The following is a 17,223-nucleotide window of genomic DNA, read 5'->3' as shown; positions in this document are numbered from 1 at the left end:
CAACCAAAGCGCCCGCATACCCGCATGCGCGCAAGCACCAGACCGCCTGCCCACCGTACACCTGCAGACGCATACACACATAATTACGCACATGCACATGCACGCACGCACACACACGCACACACACACACACACACACACACACACACACACACACACACACACACACACACACACACACACACACACATGCATACCCAACCAACATCAATAACTCGTGTTTTTAACTACTGTCCATATTTCGACTAGAAACTCCATGATAGTGCACTGCCGAAAGACATACATACCACACTGAGTCAGCGTTTGAAGCAGCTCCATGTTTGGCGGGACGAAACCAGATGATCCCTGCTGGTGCAAGACGTCTACAAGCACATTCAAAGAGAAGGGTCAAAAGAGAGAGAGAGAGAGAGAGAGAGAGAGAGAGAGAGAGAGAGAGAGAGAGAGAGAGAGAGAGAGAGAGAGAGAGAGATAGAGAAAGAGAAAGAGAGAGAGTACAAAACAATGCATACAAGAAAATAGATGTTATATTATGCCAGAGGACCGTAGTCAAAGCAGTCACTTGACCAAGCAGTACATGTGACAAGACTTAGATAAAAGTGATGCGTCCTACAGGATACTAAAGGCTTAGATAGAGCATGGAAAACAACAGGTCATTGACTTGATAGGATCTTGGGAGGTAACACACGGGCAAGCATTTCAAGACCGATGAGTGCAACTCGCGCGGCAAACACACTGACCTTTTGACAGACGCAGTGTTCCCGCTGGTGTTGGCCGTGCAGTGGCGGCTGCAGGTGCACCGCTACCGGCAATGCCTGTGCTGGCCGAAGCGGCAGCAACAGCAGCAGCGGATGTAGCGCTGCCGCCACTGGTAGCAGTCGATCCCAATGCTGCACGCACGCTTTCCAGGCCCACAGCACAACTGGCTGAAAGTGGGAGCTTGACAAAATCACCTTCCTGCAACAGCAACATCAACACCAGACACCAAAGGCCACACAAGCACAAGACATTGCACTTAAAATCGAGACAGTTTCACGGTTCGCATGAGACTCAGCCAGACTGGATATTGCGTACCCATAAGAACGACCAGCCTCAAGGACTATCACGGAGCAGATACAGCTCCTAAAGCGGTGCAAGACTGCACCTAAGAACATACTCAAAGAACATCACCATTGACAACGGACCGGGAGAGAAGTTTGCAGGCCATAAGTACACTGTTGCACAATTCTTATGCATGTTTGCATATTTGTGTCGAAGTGAAACAGTAGAATATCTGAGTCAACAGCTTTGCTCATGCTCAACGGCTTTGCTAAGAGTAAAACAATGCTGGCCGCCATTTCCACTCCTTGTGATCGTAAAGGATAGAAATCAACGACATGGCACGGACACATACTTCCTCAAACCCAGCCAGTAGCATCAAACTTCTGCCTTCCTCGCGACTCCATACAACAGAATTGAAGCGTGCATTACCTGGGAACAAATAACAACAGAAGACACACGCGCGCGCGCACACACATACACACACACACATACACATGCACATACACACACACTACTCCTACTACTATGTACAACTGCCACAAAATGGCCACGTCGCTCCCAGAAGCGGGAGACAACAGCGAGAAAGGAAAAGAAATAAGGAGAGTAATTGAGGTGAAAGGGGACAGTGACACACACATACACACATGCACACACAAACACTACATAACGTAGTTCCGCGCATATAAGCCCATGGGCTTATATGTGAAACAATGCAGTTTGGGGATATAATATCCAGTAAAACATGTTCGTTTTTTAGCCCATGGGCCAATATTCGAATTTTGAAGGTTCACGAAAAAGTACAAGTCCGTGCTCATGGTGAGTTTACCATACTCTACTGGTAAACTGCACTGACCTGCTGTACAATAGTAGGAAGAGTCCATTTTGTGAAAAATTCTACTTGACACACGAGTTGCATTTGTGTCTGTTTATTAGCCCATGGGCTTATAAACGGAGGTGGGCGTATATCCGGATATACGCCCGTGGGCTTATATGCGCGGAATTACGGTATGCTTTGAGGACCTGAAGCATACTTGTGCTTAGTATTTTCGAAAGAGAAAAGTCAAACACAAGCCAGTGGCCAACCAGTAGCAAACGACAGTGTGGCAATGAACATAGGCTTAGAAATACCAAACGAGATGTTTCTGTAGCGAACATTACCTTTCCGAATCTGTCGATACTTCTCCTCTCCCGGATGGTCTTCGGCGTTTGCCAGATAACGCACAATTAAAGACAAGCAGTCACGATCTGGTGTAACTGCGGTATTGAATGAGGACTGTAAATACACACACATGCGAAAACAATGCACGTGCACACATTTGCACACATACAAACACGTGTATATACACACAATAAATACTACTACTACTACTACTACTACTACTACTACTACTACGTGCGCGCAAACGCCCATACAAACACACATACACGCATACACACACACGTGCGCGCAAACGCCCATACAAACACACATACACGCATACACACACGCACACGCACACAAGATCATGCATGGCCAAGAAGCTCCAAATTAATTATTAATTATCACTTCTCGAGTTGAAACTTTACATGAACATGTTGCCTACGCACACTAGTGAACTGATCTTGTGTTGACACATGACGTTACCTACATGTGCGTGTTTTTCGATTTTGACAGCATGTTACAAGGCGAGGACGCGTAGTGCTCCTGACTACAACCATAACCCGGTTGGCAGAGTCCCGGTCTTGCGACCATTTGAACCGTATTGAGAAAACCCCGCTTCGGACCCTCTTTACTCGAGGGGTTGGTAGAATGTAGAATTTCATCTTTTTTGATGTTGTGTTGTTGTCGTTGGTGGTGGTGGTGATGTTGTTGTGGACGGCGTCGTGTTGCCGCCGCAGTTGTCAAAATCGAAAAACATGTTAAACTATCAAGCAAGGCTTCTATATATACCTTACATGTGCATGTAAAACAGGTGAAGTCATGATAATTCGAACCCCGAAATGCCAGGGGAAAAAACTTCTAGTTATCAGGACATTCCAATTATCCAAACACGTACCCACAACAAATAATTTATTAACTTATGTACATGTACGTCAAAATGCTGGCATTGTCACCCATAGTTGCGCTATGCACCTTGGACACAGATTTCGTGGTTACTGAACTGCCTGCTCATGCGAACGTCAAAATGCTCGCATTCTCACGCAGAGTTGGTCTATGCACCTTGGACACAGATTTCGCGGTCACTAAACTGCCTGCTCATGCGAACATCAAAATGCTCGCATTGTCACGCAGAGTTGGCCTATGCACCTTGGACACAGATTTCGTGGTCACTAACTTGCCTGCTCATGCGAACTGAACTGACCTGTAGAATGAATAGTGAACTTCGAATTACATGGGTATGCTTTGCTAACTTCGAATTATCAGCACAAATCCCACACATTTTCTATGTAAATGGATTCCGTGGGACTTCTAATTAACTGGACATGGTCAGTTTGAGGTTCAAACTATCAGAAATATCTGTTCCAGGTTCCCCAGCCACCTCCACCTTCTGGATGACTTCTAGCTTTGTGGCCCTGCAAACTCACTGATATGTACGCGGCATCTGAACGTAGTCCTCTCTGTATGCTGCTACCTGGGCGTTCCCATTGCCGACGAAAAGACGGTCGGCCCGACCTGTCTCACCTTCCTGGGCATCGAACTGGACTCTGTGCAGAAAGTGGTCCGTCTCCCATAGGACAAGGTCGATGGTATCTGCTCCAGACCAGTAGCCTTTCGCCAACGCCAGACCTGTCGTCTACGGGAGCTTGAACAGCTGTTGGGCAAGCTGAACTTTGCCAGCCGCGGCATCACGCCGGGCCGTACATTCATGCGCCGACTGTATGATGCCACACGCAACGTCTCCAAGCTCTACCACTGCATCCGCCTCTCCCAGCAATGTCACCACTGCAAGCGTGCCCAATGCATCGAATGCGGCTGCATGCTTTGCAGGCGCAGGAATGATAGAAAGCCCATCTCCATCGTGTCACACGTGTTGTCGGCCAGTGTACAAGTACCAGGAATAGACCTCTGGCCACCACAGGTGAACTTTGCAGTAGCAAAGAAGGCCTTGAAGAACGTGTTTTTCCCCCCAGGCCACCGAAGAACGAGACATAGTCGCACCCTGACACTACAAATAAAGTCGGTATGATCTGCAGCGAGTTCTCTCTTGGGAGCTGCTCTAGGCCGGGATCAAACATGCTACTGTGCTGCGGGGCGGGCGCCGGGGCCCTCAGCTTCGAGTAGCGCCGGGGCCCTCAGCTTCGAGTAGCGCCGGGGCCCTCAGGTTCGAGTAGCGCCGGGGCCCTCAGCTTCGAGTAGCGCGGTCGACCACTGACTGGAGGATCGATCTGTCCGAACACTTCCAACCTCGTGTTATCAAATGGTATCCGCACGTGGTAGGTATCGGTGTCCGGGGAATATACGACACATTTCTGATAGCACAATGCATGACGCCACACCCTGGTACTAGTATCAGCTTCCGCGGCGTTAGCTGCATGTCTTGAAAATCCAGCACTCCATGCTCTGAGGAATGGATTCCCAGTGCTCGACCAGCATACTGGCCAGCAAATCCGCCAGATGTAGAACATTCTTGGGTGGGTTTCATGGACATCAAACAAACACTTGTGAAGCTGAAGGCCGCAATGAAGACTATGAGCCTACGCTTGCAGGTACGGCACGCTATGAAGCGTTTCCAGGAGGCAGGCAGACGATCGGTTGCTGGAATGGGTTTTGAATGGTCTTCAGCACAGACGTGTTGTCCGGCTACGCTATCCCTGTGCTGCTGTAATAGGGTCTTACAGGGCTGTGTCCAGCGTTAGCATCGTCGAACACAACAGGCATGCTGCCAGCTCCCCGTTGCAGCGATTGGCAAGACCCATGGGTACAGCAAAAATCTCGGTAAGCTGCGAAGGTTGCAGTGGAGGCAAGTGGTGCCGTGTGCAGCCAGAATATGGCGTCAAAAACCACTGCAGGTGAGGACGCCATGAAGCCCGCGGCTTATTCACCACTATGGCTGAGTTTTTTTTTATCGTAACTGACCATACCAGGATGTCACCGTGGACTTAGTGCCGCGCCGTGGTGTCAGGCCATCCTCTGCGAGTGCTCTCGGCACTTCGATCCGCTGCTCACCAACTCCAGTGGTACTCTCACCCCGTGCTGTTGCCACCATGCTATTAGCCATGCTAGCAAATACTTTGTTTAGGCAAGTGCTGAATAGACGCTAGGTTTTATTCTCCTGGTTTCCGGTGGGCTTTGTTGACGATGCGCACGTCGGCAACCGCTGCTGTCTGCGTGGAGGGTGTGCCATGGGTGTATGGAGTATCCTTGCTCGCACATAGGAGGGGAATTCCACTTCACCAGTGTTGTAAAACGTGAGCATGTCGCATGTCCGTGTGCTGCTCCTTGTTCGCCCTCTAGCTCTGGCCAGTGAAAGGATTCACAATTCACGTTGTCATACCGACAACAAAGCTGTTGCAGCCGTTCTCAAGTCTGGCACCAGCCGCTGCCCGAATGTGATGTCACTCCTACGACAGCTCTTCTTCATCTGCGCCAACGGCAAGGGTAACTCCAGGCTCCTCAGACGGCTCACTCAGCCCCTCAATATGGCTCACTCAGCCTCCGCAGCAGGGCCCTGCTCAGCTGCCATACGAGCTCTCCTGTCGGTATTCACTATCATACTGGCCTACAGTGACCATACAAATGTCGTCTACAGCAAAACTTTGCCACAAATACATGGAGAGGAATCAACCTTGCTTGCCAGGCTCCTCATACGGCTCATTCAGCCTCTTACACTGAGCCTCGGCTCACTCAGCCTCTCAAATACGGCTCACTCAGCCTCTCAACATGGCTTGCTCAGCCTCCGCAGCAGGGCCCTCCTAGCTGCCATACATACACATTCACTCGGAGCCTGGAAAAGCAATTGACAAACCCTCCTATTCCCCAAACTGCTTGCTTATTGTGTGAGTGTGGCATGCAGATAAGGCTTGTGTTAACATAATTTTTAATAGTACAGGTACTCAATCTGCGGACAGAACTGTTTCGTCCTTTGTGGACTGACTCATCAGCGCAGCACAGAGGAAATGAGGCCAAACCTGATAGCAATGAAAAATAAATTTTCCAAAAGCCAGATTTAAACCAGGCCCGAAGCTTCGAAGGTACCTTGCCAGAGTGCTCAAACTGACAAGTCAGTGAGCTCTGCAAAACGCAAACAGCAAAGGCACCACCCCACACGAGTGTACTCAACTTCTACCAGAGCAGGAGCGAAATACTCAACAAATAGTACAATGTCATGTAGAGGTAAAATGTACTAATACAAGGCAATGCATACAAAAATAACTTACCAACACCGAGGAAAACACAGAATCCATGGCCGACTGTCAAGAATTGTTACAGCTGTTCCGGGGAAGGAAGGGAGTGAGGAGCTCACAAACAAACTGTGTCGCCTGTCTTAGGAATCTTAGGAGTTCTTAGGAGCAGCACAATGTAAAACTGAGGAAAGAGGTGAGCTCAGAGTGCACGGTGTCTTGGGCTGAATGCGCTTCGCGTTCAGCAGGGCTTCTCAGACCAGAACACTTCTGCGAGGAGAAGTTCTTGCACTCGAGCACTATACTAGTAACTTATAAGAGTTCATTTCAAACTGCAGAAGCAAGAAATGCTGCTGACGTTCGTCTTCATGGTCTTTTAGCTTTGTACTTGCAAAAAATAAAATCTCTTGCCAAATGCCAGCACTTTTTTGAAACCTGCTGTTAAGTGTGACGTCACGGCCCCTTCGATACGCATAGCAACGGAGAGCACTGGGGACAAACAAAAGTCGCGTCCTCTGGATGGAACCAGTTGTCAAAGGCAACAGCATCTAAATGACTGGAGAGAGAGCAGTTTTTGTTTGCTTTTTCTTCAAGCGATTGTTGTCGCTCTTTACTCTTTGTTCTTTCCACTACAAATCTCCTGTAGTCGTCGAGGGCCTTCATAATGGCTGTGAAATTGGCTGCCCACTGTAAAACTCCGTGTTTGAGAGTGCTTTGAAGATTCTTCGCGTCCTGATGGATCAAAGTACGAGCGCTCCCCGTGGATTCGATTATATGTAGGTGAGTTGTTCAAGAAATCAGTGTCTTCTTTCTGTCTCTGCCCTCACGCTGGCACAATATCAGCTTCTATATCCATGACAGCCCGCACCTCCCGTAGACTGCATGATATAAAATAAAATAATTCTAGGGAATTGTTACAGGGTATTTTGGAAGGATGGAGAGAGAGAGAGAGCACTGTTTGAAGTGTTTGTCTCACTGTAATTACTCCAGATTATTGAATGGTGTATGATCTACTCGATATTTTCCGCAATGGTTTTTCCTGATTTGCGGCATCTCTTCTTTTGCTGTTTGCGTGTTTACAGGAAGTGACTGTCTGGTGTATCTGCACCAGATCCTGGGGAAATGAAGTCAGATGCAGAGGCAGGGTCGTGCAGTGATGCCACACTGCCGTTCTGTGTACAACGTCACCGCTAATTCCCCCGGCGAAAACACAAAAAGACAAACACGTGAATAGACTGCAGTATTGAACGCTCTACTAAATTAATGCATGACTGCTCGGACAGTCGATAATCGAAACACAGAGCACCAGCATGATGTTTTCATATTGGGAACCACACAACAGCTCAATTTTCAAGCCCAAAAATTGATGAATACAAAATACAGAGCGACGCAACAAGAGATCATCCGGCAACCAAACCAACCTGGGTCTAATGCACTGAATAGTCCTGGAATACGCAGGCCAGACAAAGCAGTGCTAGCACATAATGTTACAAGGTACATGCGTTGCAGAACAAAGTGTAACCAAAGATACACAGCGTTATAGCTGCACACTTGTGCATGTGCTCGCTCAGCCCAAGAACACGCATGATGATAGAAACAAACCGGGGAAAACACGCTAACACCAAAGTAAGCATCAACACGTAAATAGTGCAGCTCTGAGAAAGTAAAAAATTACATTGACATGTACATTGGTGTGCCGAGTAGTATCATCCTTGATTATGTTACTCATCCAACCAAGACTTGATCAGGTCCTAGACGCTGAGATTGCACGCCGAATGTGAAGTGCATCTAGCCATGAACCTGTCGCACAAGACACACACATATGGCAAAATGACATCCACTCTGATTATTTCCAGAGGCCAATCATGACAGAACACAGAAATGAAACCACGGGCTCAACCAAGTTAACGCAAAGGAAGTTAGTCAAAATAATCCATGCAGTGCTCTTTTAATTGCAGCGCTGACTGCAGTGTGGCGTCGTAGTCCGATACCCGCTGAGCACACTGAGACACAAACTCCATTCGACAGGGGCAAGACATACTCTTTTGGAATAAAGTCATAAAGTACAGCATTCCAATGACATGACGGACACCTCGTGCAAGTGAATGGTCTGTTCATCTGGCCGACTCGGCCACGCATGAGAGTGTGTGCATGTACGTGCGCACACAAGCGCAGCGCCTGCTCTAGGATTGTAGGACAGCTGGGTACACGTGTACCTGGCGCAACTACCATTTCAACCGGGTCGGAGCCGGGTACACATGTATTCGACGCGCGCCTCTGCATGATCTGTCACACATACAAGCCATGTAGTCAGTCCTTTCAAAGTTCGAACGTGTAAAGTACCAACTGGGTCACAGGTGACCCGGTACTATATTTTCAACCGGGTCCAAGCGCCGCCCAACCGGGTGGATTACCCGGGTCACCCGGCGCTGGAGCAGACACTGAAGAGCGCGCGTGAACACGCACGCACACCATGTATTCGGTGCGTATGGCATACCAGTTGCGGGGCAATGAAGATGGAATCAATATCATGATGTTACATGTACATGTACAGTGTATATTTGAGTGTAAAGAAAATTTTATTTTATTACACATTTCTTCGACACAACTTACTTCACATCTTCGTATTTCTCAGTCATAATCGATCCTCCTCCGATCGATTGATCCGTATCAGTTGAGGAAAAAATCTCCCAGGTATACACTAGTCACCACAGCCATGTGATGACATTGGGATGGGCCCCGAGCACGATTGCACTCTCCAGTTACAATATATTTGCCCAGATTATCTGTGAAGACAAAATGCAATGCATAGCGGAAATCGATCATGAGAGAGTTTGTGAATACACATATCTTTCCACTTGTTCAGGAGCTTACCTTTTGGAGTTCACATCGTTTACACGATCTCTCATGCTGTCTTGCACCTTAGCTTTGTTGACCATCGATACGCCATCCCAGAAAACATTCTACAGGAGCTACTAATGCAGAGCGTTTTTCACGCTCGATCTCGGCGATCTACCTTGTCACGCCAATAAAATTCTCCGTGACACTAGCTACAGTCACAAGAGACGTCTCAGTAAGGTAATGAGCAGGACAACACCGTCGAGATCAAGAACAAAGAGAAAACAAAACACTCACTGAAAACTTCAAAGAAGAAACGAAGAAATGTACAGGATTCCTATATGTTGCCACTGACAACTGGTTCGGTGGAGACGACGCTACTTTTGTTTGTCCCCAGTGGGATGGTTGCTATGCGTATCGAAGGAACTGTGACGTCATCACTTAACAGCCCCATTCTCCGGGCCGTGCACGTACGCGCGTGCCCACGTCAGTGACCATGGTGACGTCGCCTGGTCACCAACTTTTTTTTTTTTTTTTTTGCAGCTTACAACAGCCTCTTTTACGGGCAAGATTAAAAATTAAAAGCAACACAATGATGAGAAAACAAGAGGGGTAAACACAATAACTTTATCAAAGCTGTTGACTCACGCATACACACATACACACAAGATAACAATGATACTCAGTACCTAGACTGCAGGAGTTGCAAAGAAAGTTAAGGGGGGACTATGGTTTCGTGGGGTCAAAAATGAAGTTTCGAAATTCTAACTTTTTGTGCTTGCTAACGGTTCCACCTGCTTTCAAGGGCTGGAGAAAAAAATTTGAGCAAGTTCCGTTGATGCATTGCACAGATATACGCATCTAAAGTTGCACAAAATAATTAATTGCAACAGAATTTCAATTAGATGTTCAAATTTGCTAATTGCAATTCAGATGGAATGCGGCTAGTTCTCCCAACTCTGGCTGATTTCACTGTCAAAATCGTTTCTATGGTGACACAAAACTATCATGGACGCGTTGAACGCGAAGTATGCACAGCAGCATGCGCTTGACAGGTCCTTGAGCGATGTCATCTACATGTAGGTATAGGTACCGTATATAAAAATTCAAATAATTGTAAGACAAAATAATTGTGCAAGGACATTTTAGGTGGATCATAGGAAACCCTCGCCAGAGCTCCAGCAGTGGAGGCCGGAGAGTTCGTAGGGCGAAGAGGAAGTATTTTGGCCCAAAGAAGTCTTCTGAGGAACCTAGACCCGATGATGAGGCCGTGTTGGAGGCTGGCGTTCCAGAGAGTGCGTCTGCACGAAAATTGAAAAATGTGCCATTCTGGCTGCTTGAAGGAGATATTGAACAAGGTTTTCTCACCGAGTCAGACAGCGAGAGTGAGATTGATGAAGAGCAGGATGACGACGACGATGACGCTGCTGATTGTTGTGGAGTGAACGGCAATCGCATTGTTGACCTTAGCTCCCTGCAAGAATTTCTGGACAATTTCGCAATTTGTCGTAAATGTTCAAGTGGAACTCTTCGGCTCGCAGACTCAAAGAAACGAGGCCTTGGTACTGTGCTGACGCTTGAGTGCAATGCCTGTGGATATTTAGGCAATGCGCCACTCAGTAAGAAGGCTGGCAGAAGTTTTGAGGTGAACAAGCGGTCTGTCTTGGGTATGCGCCGCATTGGCAGAGGATGGAATGCGCTAAGAAAATTTTGTGGAATAATGAATTTGCCACCACCAGTGACAGAATCAGTTTACAACACGCACCACAAGCAGTTGATGACTGCCGCTGTTTCCAATGTTGCTGAGAAGGACATGCTCCAATGTGCTGTTGAGCTGAAGCAACTGGACAACACCGACAAAATTGCCGTCACATTCGCCGGAACCTGGATGCGACGCGGCTACTCCTCCCTCTTCGGTGTATTTGCTTGCATTTCATGGCGCACCGGTCGAGTTCTAGACGTGCAAGTGAAGAGTCGGTATTGCCACGAGTGTGCCCTGTGGAATGACGAGGAAGAGCGTGGAGTTGTTACAGCACAGGAATTTCAGGAATGGAAGGAGCAACACTACTGCAAGGCTAACACCAAGGCATCTGCACCTGGCATGGAATGTGAAGCTGCGAGTGGTGTATGGAAGCGCTCAGTGGAGAAGCGCAGCCTTGTGTACACCACCTACATTGGAGATGGAGACACCAAGGGTTATAACAGAGTGTATAAGGAAGACTCGTATGGTGGTGTACCAATTGCAAAAGAAGAATGTGTTGGCCATGTTGAGAAGAGGGTGGGCACACGACATAAACTCTTGCCACTTCATGAAAGGTACATATTTGGAGTGCCTATTTTGTCTGTTTTTAGCTATTTTTCCACTTTCCGCGCAATTTCCTGGTCAGGTCTTTCGTATTTGATATATGAAAGTGTGGATTTTCTGATTCTGCATGTCAAGCTGCAGTGCATATGCCTACTTTTAGAGTCCCTTTGTTAGACTGGTGACCCTTAGCCCTCCTGAAATTTGTAAAAAATTACCGTTTGTGCGCATTGCCGTGTTTTTGTTGTTGTTTGCAGGCTTTTTGTACATACAAGGGTAAAATCCTTAGGCAGGTGCACTGGAGGCATATATACTGAGTATATTCCAATGCATTTCAGCTCATGAACACTCATCTGGAGTGCACAATATTGCGCACTATTTTGTCATTTCTATCGCCCACGGTCCCTGAAACTGGATTCTCATTTATTTCACTTTGAAATGGATTAGAATGACCAATGATGCTGTTTCCCGTGTCTACTCATTCCAGGAAGCTGCACAGAAAATTTGGTGTAGAAATCTTGCACCATTCCAAAGTTATGACCAAATTAGATGGGCCCTGTCGGCTCAGCCCCCGCGAAACCATAGTCCCCCCTTAAATCAATGCAGCCTCCGCGTTTGCGAGGACAGCAGACTGATCACGGACGCGGCGCATCCGCCGGGCACCACGAAGGCAGGCAACACTGGCACGCAGGAGACCAAAACCAAGACGACAACGCAGCAACGCCATCACCATTGCGTATGGCTCTCCGGATTTCTCTGCAGACAGAGCAGCAATTCGCTTGAGAAGAGCGGAAGCAGCTCGACCGGCTCCACCTGTGGCTGAGAATACGACAGGTACGAAGGAGGCTCGCTCAACTTCTTGCACCCTCTGACCATACCTGCGACGCTTCTCTCGCTCATGGCTCTGGTAGCGAGCAGCGAGAGAAGAGGAACGGTTTGAAGGAGCGAAAGGGTTAAACACCCGTACATCAAGATAAACGCGTTCAAACCGTCCTCCCCACACGCCACTCGCCGCCACATCCAGACGGGCTTGATCCTCGGTGGACGCCGTCCGGTAGCGGAAAAGCTCGCCGGTGAAGGGTTGGAGATGAGGCTCTACTTCTACGCTGTGTGCCACCTTCTTCAGTTGGCCAGCGATGATGTCCCGTACCTCATTGTGGCGAAGCGTCGGGAAACCACCAGTGGGGCAAGAGAGAGCATGCTCAACAGAGAAGGTGGCACCACAGACACAAGTAGAAGGGAGCCGTGCAGGGTGCCAGCCATACCGCAATGCCAGACCATCGCGAAATTCACATTTTGACAAGCTGAACCCATGCCGACTGAGGGGGCGTCCCGCCGCGACACGTGAGCCAGCTGGACGCACCCGCCTCACTGCCAAGGTTGATGGAGTGCTGGAGGGCAGAGGAGGCTCGGGCGGTGAATTGGCGAAGGGCTTCCGTGGCAGCTGCCTTCACATCCTTGCGGTTAGAGGCCTTCAGGCTGGCGACCTCTGCCAAAGAGTCGCCCAGGTTGAAACTCTGGGTGAGGATGTTGGCAACCATAGGAGCAGTGATGGCACGTGAGGATTGGTATTGGGCCGACAGAGAGGTGGGATCCAATATTCCTAGACCGCACCGTTCCGGCAGGGGAAGGAGAAAAGGGTGCGGAGCTCAGAGCTGATTTCCTGGCCTGTGAGAGCTGGGAGGAGCTTCGTGGCAATGACCCGCTCCAGTGAAGCAAGGCCAGCAGACGCACTTTCGAGTACCCGGCAGAGGAAAGACCAGCGGCTTGAGAGGCCTCGGGTGAAAGCAGAATAGGCTGCTTGTGGCTGAGGCAGGGCGGTTGATGTCAGTGATTCGACCTGCCCACACCAGTCCCGGGCTTTCTCGTGTACGTAGTCTTCGACAAACGCAGGTGTGCCTATGGCTGAACCCAGGTAGCGGTTGCCTGTGGCGGTGATGTGGATTCCTGTGCCGTCGAACAGCTGGACAGCTTCATCGTAGTCGTCAGGCTTCACCACGAGCACGGACTTTGCTGGGTTGAGGAAGTATCCGAAATCAGGCCCTCTGTCGTGCAGTTTGTCCCACCAGGTTCGGAGAGGAACGAGTCGGCCACCTGCGGACGAATCGTCCGCATACCATAGCTGGCAGGCGCCGGGTGTTACGATCTCCCGGATGAGAGGGACTACGCCGATCGCATATAACGGCATCGCAATGGGGTCGCCCTGTGTTGTGCCCTCATTGGAATGAATACATTCACACTCCACGTAGAGATTGCTGGGCTGACGGTAGGTGTTGATTACAACCGTGGCAAACGAGGGGCATAGGTGCTGCACATTCCGTAGGCAGGCGGCGCGATTGATGTTGTTGAACGCATTAGTTGCATCAGCCATGATGATGCCCTGGGTGTCCTCCTGGTCGTACACATCATGCATAGCGTGAATTGCGGCCTCAATACCGAAATCCTGCCCGGCACACAGCTGCAAACCACCAGCAGCTTCCTGGATGTCTGCGCTGATGACGTGAAGAATCGCCTTCCCCACTACACGACGAAGCACCTCGCCTACGCCGATCGGCCTCACGCCCGGGTGTTTGTCGAGAGGGATTAGCCTCGAGGCTAGGTAGGCCTCTAGGGCATTCGGATCAACGAATGTCGTTGCTAGGCGACGTGCACACAGAGCTAGTGAGTCGCACAGAGAATCGGATGTATCAGCAAAGCTCGTGCACATCCAGCGCCAGTTCTCAGCGTCAACGCCGCCTGGTCACCAACTGACACCTACATGTAAGTCAGTGACACCAAATGTGTCGAAAAAGTGGCTACGTAGTGCGCCTATCGCCGCGCGGCGCCGGCGCCGCGCGTCCACATAATTATCATCAATCATTATTATTTTTTCAGTACGATCGATCGAGCTATGCGCATGCGCGAGGTGGATTATAAAAAAATAATTTTCTTAAAAAAAAAATTATTTTCTTCTGGCTGTTTCTCTGCTCTATCGAAACATGGGTGGTGGCAAATGAGAGCCAGCCTCAGCCAGTTTATCGTAGATCAACATTGACAAGAACATTAAATTTGGTGCATATAATTTAATTCTCCCTGCCACGTCGGTATAGCTAGTGGTGGGTGCTTTGCCATTTGGTGTAAAATGTGTAAAATAAGCCCCTGAATGGACGAGGAGGGCAGTGAATTGCTTCCGCAGAGCCTTTGGACGACGTCAGGCCGTCTTGCCATCACTAAAGACAATAATGAAGAACAGTAGGTAAAAAAAAAAAAAAAAAAAAGCTGTTGACTCACGCATACACACATACACACACACACACAAGATAACAATGATACTCAGTACCTAGACTGCAGGAGGAAAAAAAAAAGAAAAAAAGAAAAAGGAATACACTCTGAGAGAACGAAAACATGGCTGCAATGCGATGCTACCTATCCAATTCTACCGTATGACACAGCCACTAGTTACAAATACGAAAACACGGCTTTCGCAGCACACAATGCAGTTGACAGATTAATTTTTCATCCACTAGCAATCCTTGAAGTGATATCCATAAACTTCAGAACATTGATGACCGAATATCCTAGTTTGTGATGCCATTTTACAAATTTGTTAAAAAAATGACACACCAATTATTTGAATAATGCAATGAATATAACTAAATGCGCACTCATATCACAACCATGGGGACGAATAATGTATTCCAGAACGTTTTCTTGCTACAATTATCAATGGAATTCGTGACTAAAGAGAATGATGAAACTACAATAGGATTTATACACTTGGAGTGAAACAGCGAGGATACAAGCATAGTAAGAAAAATAGCACAAACCTAGGAACAATTTGCACAGGTAATAAACTATAGGTGAGGTGAGAAATGATAGGAAATTCAGCAAGTGCAGTGTGACAATGGACATGCCTGTGCAAGTGTGCGTGAGTGCGAATTTACAGGAAGAGCGTAAGGGACCATCGCAAAAGTTCGCAGAAGCCCCTGAAACGAAGAGCATACGTTTGGGGGAGAGGGAGTCGGTGCGAAAATCGCAAACCAGGCTTCAATTCAAAAAAGTATTGACGACATAATTATAGGAGCTGTAGCCTGTAGGATTAGCATGCCATCACAGCCGGCGTAGGTCGCTTGAATGTGAAAGCAATATACACCAATCAACGTTCATTGTAATGCTCAAAGGATACAACTGCATAGCTCTAGCTGTTCTCGTTCTTAGATCACCCACTGCAAGGTGATATCATCGTTGCATTTATAAAGTGCTGTACATTGTTACACACTGATACAACAATGCTTGTGTAGTATATTATAATAATTATTATGTGTGAGCATCGAAGTGAAAAAATGAAGCCCATATTGTGACTGTCGTTTCGTTTGAGGGGGGAGGGAGGGGGGTCAGGCCCGAAACTCACGGTCTTCGTTTCGGGGGCTTCTGCGAACTTTTGCGATGGTCCCTAAAAGTGCGGTGACATTTTCGTTTTTGTTTACAAAGATTTGGATCACGAATGCGAATGTAGACCTGTACTACTATAAGACTGTACATGTACTAGTATTGGAGACGTGTACTTTTATTGTTTCTGGGAAGATTGATTGCCTGGGTTGGGTGGCAAACAACTCGTGATAATGATGCTGTAAGCTATTATAAGGCTGTAAATACACCCAACCATGGTAAGAATCAGTGTACAAAGACACAAATATGATGAACGGGTAAGAAAAACGAAGTAAGGTGGACCCTGGTATCTGTACCCCACTAATGCCCATCACATCATTCCGGCATGTACTATTATTAGAGACGTGTCCTTTTATATTTTCGATCCACACCCAGTCTCTTGATCATTAATTTTGATGATATCCAGATTGGACCAGAATGCAAGGCAGTCTACTGTCTTGATTCCTCTTGTCAGTCTCTTGTCCTTGTACTTGTAGTCTTGATCAGTGTACTCCTGCCTGGTAAGGGGTATGTTACTTTGACAACAAAGTTACATCATTCTCACGGACTTGACTCCTGTCTTGGTACTCAGTGAGAACAAGTTTACTCACATTCACAACACCAATCGCGTAGAATGGCCGGTTTAGGGACCATCGCAAAAGTTCGCAGAAGCCCCTGAAACGAAGAGCATACGTTTGGGGGGGGGAGGGAGTCGTGTCGAAAATCGCAAACCGGGCTTCAATTCAAAAAAGTATTGACGACATGTAGGAGCTGATATAGATTAGCATGCCATCACAGCCGGCGTAGATCGCTTGTCAGGACGCGTACGGCGTAGTCATGCGCGTGTCGCGTAGCTGGCTGCCTGTACACTGTGTGTAGTCTAGTACCAAGAGTCCATAAAACGCGTGGTTTATGGACTCTTGCCAGTACTAGTAGTAGCAGGGGTTCATAGGCCAATGATATGATTATGATAGGGTTTATGAACCCCTGCTGTGTAGTATAATTATTATAATAATTATTATGTGTGCAGCATCCAAGTGAAATAATGAAGCCCATATTGTGAATGTCGTTTCGTTTGAGGGGGGAGGGAGGAGGGGGTTTGAGGGGGTCAGGCCCGAAACTCACGGTCTTCGTTTCGGGGGCTTCTGCAAACTTTTGCGATGGTCCCTTAGTACTTTCAAGTTCACAAAGCCAATTGCATGAAACCATGAAGTAAGAACTCGGTTGAAAGCAAAAAGACAAACAAACTTTTGGCAAATACTGTACTTTGCTATTCCCTGTACTGTAAATATACAAATTTTCGGCAGCTATTTAAT

The 17,223-nt window shown here is 47.9% G+C and overlaps 1 protein-coding gene and 1 long non-coding RNA gene across 2 annotated transcripts in view; both read right to left on the bottom strand.

Moving 5' to 3' along the window:
- Positions 1-6,755, bottom strand: part of LOC135808348 (uncharacterized) — a 22,781-nt gene extending 16,026 nt beyond the window's left edge. Inside the window, exons 1-5 of the mRNA XM_065321526.1 lie at positions 6,397-6,755; positions 2,197-2,311; positions 1,391-1,467; positions 738-954; positions 288-362 (exon numbers count right to left, since the gene is read on the bottom strand). Of these exons, the coding sequence (XP_065177598.1) occupies positions 288-362; positions 738-954; positions 1,391-1,467; positions 2,197-2,311; positions 6,397-6,423 (511 nt within the window). The 5' untranslated portion in view covers positions 6,424-6,755. The remainder of the gene's footprint in view (positions 1-287; positions 363-737; positions 955-1,390; positions 1,468-2,196; positions 2,312-6,396) is intronic.
- Positions 6,756-7,673: 918 nt separating this feature from the next.
- LOC135810713 (uncharacterized) lies at positions 7,674-9,546 on the bottom strand. Its single transcript, XR_010552340.1, has 3 exons — positions 9,235-9,546; positions 8,974-9,146; positions 7,674-8,160 (listed from the first exon to the last, which is right to left on the bottom strand). It is a non-coding gene; the product is annotated as an uncharacterized LOC135810713 (long non-coding RNA).
- Positions 9,547-17,223: the final 7,677 nt, after the last annotated feature.

The sequence above is a fragment of the Sycon ciliatum genome, chromosome 2, assembly GCF_964019385.1.
Source record: "Sycon ciliatum chromosome 2, ocSycCili1.1, whole genome shotgun sequence".
Lineage (NCBI taxonomy): Eukaryota > Metazoa > Porifera > Calcarea > Leucosolenida > Sycettidae > Sycon > Sycon ciliatum.
This window is presented reverse-complemented; position numbering and strand designations above follow the sequence as displayed.